Here is a 5,005-nt window from a genome sequence, read left to right on the forward strand (position 1 = left end):
GGGGGGGTGTCCATGGAGTGCATTGGGGGGGGGCTCACACCGCCCCTCCCCCCGTGCCGCCTCTGTGCCTCGTTCTGCCCCTCCCCCCATGGGCTCGAGGAACCTTCACCCCCCGGCCGGGCTGTGGGCTGACATGGGGGGGTCGTGGGGGGGGTCGGGGGTCCGAGGGGCCCTGAGTGAGGGTGGGGGGATGGAAGGGGGAGTTTTTGTACAGCGGTTCTGTGCACTATTAAACAGAATTGAAGCGCAGGATGTGGCGATGGATCGGGCGGGGGGGGGAAATCCGACACACACGGGTTGAAGGGGGGGAATGTGGGGGGGAATGTGGGGGTCGCGGGGGGGGCACAGTGGGGGGGGCTGGGCGGGGCGTTGGGCGGAGGGAGTCGCGTGCTGCGCACGTGCGTGCCCGATAGTCACGTGTGTGTCCCGCAGGTGCGCATGCGCAGTACATCGAGTGGGCCTCGCGTCTGTTGCATGCGCAGTAAAGGAAAAGGGGGCGGGACTGCGCGTGCGCAGTACATTTATTGCTGTCCGCCAGCGGCGCAATAGGCAACGAGTCGCGCATGCGCTGCTCGCTCCGAAGGGGCGGGGCCGCGCCTGCGCAGTGAGTCCGTATTGCCGCCGCTCCCCGCAGTGAATGGCGGCCGGGTGACCGCGGGATCCGGGAGGGGGCGGAGTCACGAACGAAACGGGGGCATGGCCAGAGCGTGTGAGGCTGCTGATTGGCTGCCGCGCCACAGGGGGCGGGACCGGGAGTGAGCGGCCGATGCTGATTGGCTGGCAGCCCCGCAGTGGGGGCAGTTTGGGGTCGGACATGGGGCGGTGCTTTGTAGCTTAGGGAGACCCCAAGGAAATAAACGGGGGGGGGGCAGCCCCCCAATGGCGCACACGGGGCTCGTTAACTCCACTTGAACGGGGGGGGACAGGGGAAAACAGAGCAAAAAGGTGGGGGGACAAATGGGGGCACAAAGGGGGGGGGCACGTTGGGGGCGGCACAGACACGGCAATAAGACACGAGACACAGCGGCTGGTGGGGGAGGAACCTCCAATGGGGGGAGCGCGGGTTCCTGCTATACAGACATTTATATTACATATAATTTAGTGGGGAGGGGTGGTAGTGTTATAATAATTAATTAATAATTAATAATTAATAAGGAGAGGAAAAGGAAAATAGAATTGGGGGGGGGTCTGATCCTCCCCGCGCTCCCGGTTCCCTATTAAGGCACATAGAGGCAATTTGGGAGGGCAGCTGTGGGTGCTGCCCCTCCATCTGTCCATTATTAAGGCACATGGAGGCGATGCGGGGGGGCAGTGGGGCACGGGGGGGCTGTTTGCATGTGACCCCCCCCACGACCCCCCCCCTTCAGCAGCCCAAGGTGGCACAGAAGCTGCGGTAAAGCAGCGCCATCAGGACGGTGTAAAACAGAGCGAAACCAGCCAGCAGCCGGGGGGGGGGCACAGGGGGGGGGGGCTGCAGAGAGATGGGGGGGGGATCAGTAATAAAAGGGGGGGGGGGGTACGGTGGGGTGGGGTTGGAGTTAGGGGTGTTGTTGTGTGCCCCCCACCCTCGGTCAGGGGTGTTTGTGGGAGGGTGAGAAATGAGGGCAGGGGGTCAAGGGAGGTGAATGGGGGCAAAAGGGGAGTCAGGGGGGTATGGTGGGTTGGTGGGGGGAAAGAGGAGGAGGGGCCTGGGGGGGAGATATGGGTAAAGGGAGGGTTGGGAAGTGGGGGGTTATGGGGGTAAAAGGGGAATGGGGAGGGGGAGGGAATGAGAGGACAAAGGGGGGACCTGGGGGTTCATGGGGGGATTAAAGGCAAAAATGGGACTGGGAATGGGGAGTGGAAAGGCTGTTACGGAGGGGGGGTTGTTCAGGTGGGGGCATCACTCACGGTGGTCCTGGGGGTCCTGCATGGGGCGCGCAGTGCAGCCCCCCCCACCTCCTCTGGCATCAGTGTCTTTGTGCTCTGCAGTTGGGGGGGGGCACGGTGAGACTCCCATGTACGTATGTATGTGTATATATGTGTGTGTGTGTGTATATACATGTGTATATATAAATATACACTCAGCCCCATTTGGGGAGGAGGAACTTGAGCCCACCCCCCCATCCCCAGTTCCCCCCCCTCACCTGCTGCAGCTCCGTCCGTTTGTCACCAGGTGGAGCTGTAAAAAAGGAGTGAGGGAACACATGTCACCAGGTGGAGCTGTAAAAAAGGAGTGAGGGAACACATCAGTGGGGAGGGGGTCTTTAATTTTGTGGGTGGGTCTTTAATTTTGTGGGGGGGTCTTTTTCTTTTGGGGTGGGTGGGGGGATTCTACCTGCTGCAGGTTTAGCGCTGTTCACCCGGAACAGGAAACTGTTGAGTCTGGGGGCTTGATGGGGGTGTGGGGGCTCTGTGTTTGGGGAGGAACACAAGGGGGGGGTCACAAACCATACATTCCCCCCCCCAAAACGACCCCTTTGTCACCCCCTGCCCCCAGGTGCCCCAATGCTCACCATGATGGGCTGACAGCGCTGCTGGGTGAAGGACTCCAGGGGTCTGTGGGATGGGGGAATTACACACATTAATACACACTCCCTCCTCCAAGGGATGTAATGAGCTGTAATTAGCTGTAATTATCCAAATGAACTGCTTGCCTGCTGCAGGAAGGTGCTGGGCTCCAGTGGGTCGCTGTGGGGAAGTTGGAGCCACAGTGAGGTGGGACACTTAATGAGGGTGGGGTTGTCTCCAGGTGCCCCCCACCCCCCCCCAAACCCCCAAGCTCAGACCCCCCATCTCCAGAACCCAACCTCCATGTCCCTCCCCACTCCCAGACCCCCCCCATGTCCCTCAGCTCCCACACACAATGTCCCCCGACCCCCCTCCCCCCCACATCCCTCCTCCCCATATCCCTTCCACTCCCATGTCCCCCCCCCATGCTCTCAGGACCCCTATGTTCCCATGACCACCCCAGACCCACTCCATGTCCCCATGACCCCCCACTCCCAGATGCCTTCATGTCCCCACAGGCCTCCCCACCCTCAGATCCCTTCCATACCCCCACCCCCACATCTCTATGACCCCAACTCCCTCAGCATTCCCCTGACCCCTCTGATGTTCCCCCACAGACCCCCATCCCCATATCGACCCCCAACCCCATGTCCTGTCCATGAACCCCCACACTTCGAGCTTCCACCCACACACCCTTCCCAGACCCTCTTCATACCTGTTCCCCCTTTTCCCTCTCTCCCCCCTCTCTCTCTTCTTCCACAGCTGCACATTCCGGGGGGGTCTCCTCTGCCGGTCCCCTCCCCATCTCACACTAAGAGGGGAGCCCCCTGGGGGCTGTGGGGGGGTGCAGGGTAGGTCCTCCTCCTCTTCCCCTCCTGTAGTGCTGCCCTCCAACAGTTCCAGCTGCTCAGGGTCACTGTCACCACCTATGGGCAAAATGGGGGAGGGATTTCAGTCCTGGGGGGGGGGTACATTGACCCCCAGGTTGAGGGGGGAACCTAATGTGTCTTATTGCAGCCTGCCCTCCCCACTAATGGTAGGCAGGGTGGGTGGTGAAAATGGGGGAGGGGGGGGATGGGGGAGAAATGGGGGAGAGAATGAAGAGGGAAGAAAATAGGGGGGTAGGGGTCATGTTTTTGGGAGGAAGGTGTCACATCAAACCCCTGAGTGGGTTGAGGTTGGGTGCATGGGATGGGGGGGGGTGTACAGTGCTCACCCACTGTGCTGCGTTTCTCCTTGGGGCCATAAGTGAGGTCTGAGAACTGAGTGGGGGAAAAAGGGGGGGGGTGAGGAAGGGATCTGGGGTTCTGAAGAAGCATCTGGGTGTGTATGGGAGGGGTTGGGAGGGTCTTGGGGGAGTCTGGGGCCTTTGGGGAAGTTGGAGAGGGGGTTTGAAGGGTATTGTGCCTTTCTCCCACCTGGGGGAGGCTCTGGGGGGTGTGGGGGCATCTTGGGGAGTCAGGAGGGTTTCGGAGGCTTTGGGGGGGGTGGGGGCCTGGGGAGGGGGGGGGGGGCAGGCTGGGGAGTCTGAGGTGGCTATGGGTGGGTCTATGGGATGTCTGGGGGGTCTCCGGGGGAGTCTGGCATGGGTCTGGACATGGGGAGAGTCTGGGGGCAGCTGGCAGGGTCTGGATGTAGGGGGGGGGTCTGTGGGGGCTCTGGGGGCCTGGGAGGGTTTGGGGGTGTCTGGGGGTGCCGGGCCAATGGGAGGGTGTGGGGAGGGTCATGGGTGGGTGGGTACCCACCTCATTCCCTGACCACCGCTTGCAGCCGCTGTCAACGCTGTTGAAGCCGGAATCCAACCCCCCCCGTGGGCGTAGGGGGCTCAGCTCTGTGGGGAGGCTACAGGGGGGCACATCTGGGGGGTGATCGTTGTGTAACCCCCACCCCGTCACCATAATAAAAGTCTTCCTTACCACGTGTTGATGGTGTCGGGGTGTTCGGACTGGAGGTACTTGAAGATGTGCACACGGCCCTTCAGACACACCTGGGGGGGGCACAAATTGGGGGGCTGTGGGGTGGAGGGGGTCTGAGGGGGGGCCTCAATTGGGTGGGGGCACAATGAGGTGGGGTGTGTTGTTTGTATGGGGTGGGGGACTTGGGGTCTCAATGGAGTCAGGATTTCTGGAAGGGGTCTGTCGGGTGCTGGGGGGTTTCTATGGGGTTGGGATGTGTATGGGGGGTGGGAGGGTCTCAGGGCATCTCTATGGGGGCACCAGGGGGGTTGGGGTGGGCAGCTCTGGAGGGAGTCTGTGTGGGCTGGGAGGTTCTGGAGGGGTCGGGGTCTGTATGGGGTCAGCAGGTCTCTATGGGGTGGGGGTTCTCTGTGGGTTGGTAGGTGGGCTGTGTGGGGTGGAGCGGGATGAGGGAATCTTTATGGGGCTGGGGTCTCTGGGTGGGGGCTCTGTGGGGTCTCTATGGATCTCTATGTGTCCCTATGGATCTCTATGGGGTCCCTATGGATCTCTATGGGGTCTCTATGGGTCTCTATGGGGTTTCTATGGGTCTCTATGGG

The 5,005-nt window shown here is 61.6% G+C and overlaps 1 protein-coding gene across 1 annotated transcript in view; it reads right to left on the reverse strand.

Moving 5' to 3' along the window:
* Positions 1-1,756: 1,756 nt before the first annotated feature.
* Positions 1,757-5,005, reverse strand: part of LRCH4 (leucine rich repeats and calponin homology domain containing 4) — a gene marked incomplete at its 5' end in the record, with an annotated part of 5,032 nt that continues 1,783 nt past the window's right edge. The window contains 9 exons of the mRNA XM_015850500.2: positions 1,757-1,965; positions 2,127-2,161; positions 2,318-2,392; positions 2,496-2,538; positions 2,637-2,670; positions 3,206-3,416; positions 3,707-3,752; positions 4,236-4,332; positions 4,407-4,477. Coding sequence (XP_015705986.2) covers positions 1,870-1,965; positions 2,127-2,161; positions 2,318-2,392; positions 2,496-2,538; positions 2,637-2,670; positions 3,206-3,416; positions 3,707-3,752; positions 4,236-4,332; positions 4,407-4,477 — 708 coding nt within the window. The remainder of the gene's footprint in view (positions 1,966-2,126; positions 2,162-2,317; positions 2,393-2,495; positions 2,539-2,636; positions 2,671-3,205; positions 3,417-3,706; positions 3,753-4,235; positions 4,333-4,406; positions 4,478-5,005) is intronic.

Source organism: Coturnix japonica, unplaced genomic scaffold (assembly GCF_001577835.2).
Source record: "Coturnix japonica isolate 7356 unplaced genomic scaffold, Coturnix japonica 2.1 chrUnrandom476, whole genome shotgun sequence".
Taxonomy (NCBI): domain Eukaryota; kingdom Metazoa; phylum Chordata; class Aves; order Galliformes; family Phasianidae; genus Coturnix; species Coturnix japonica.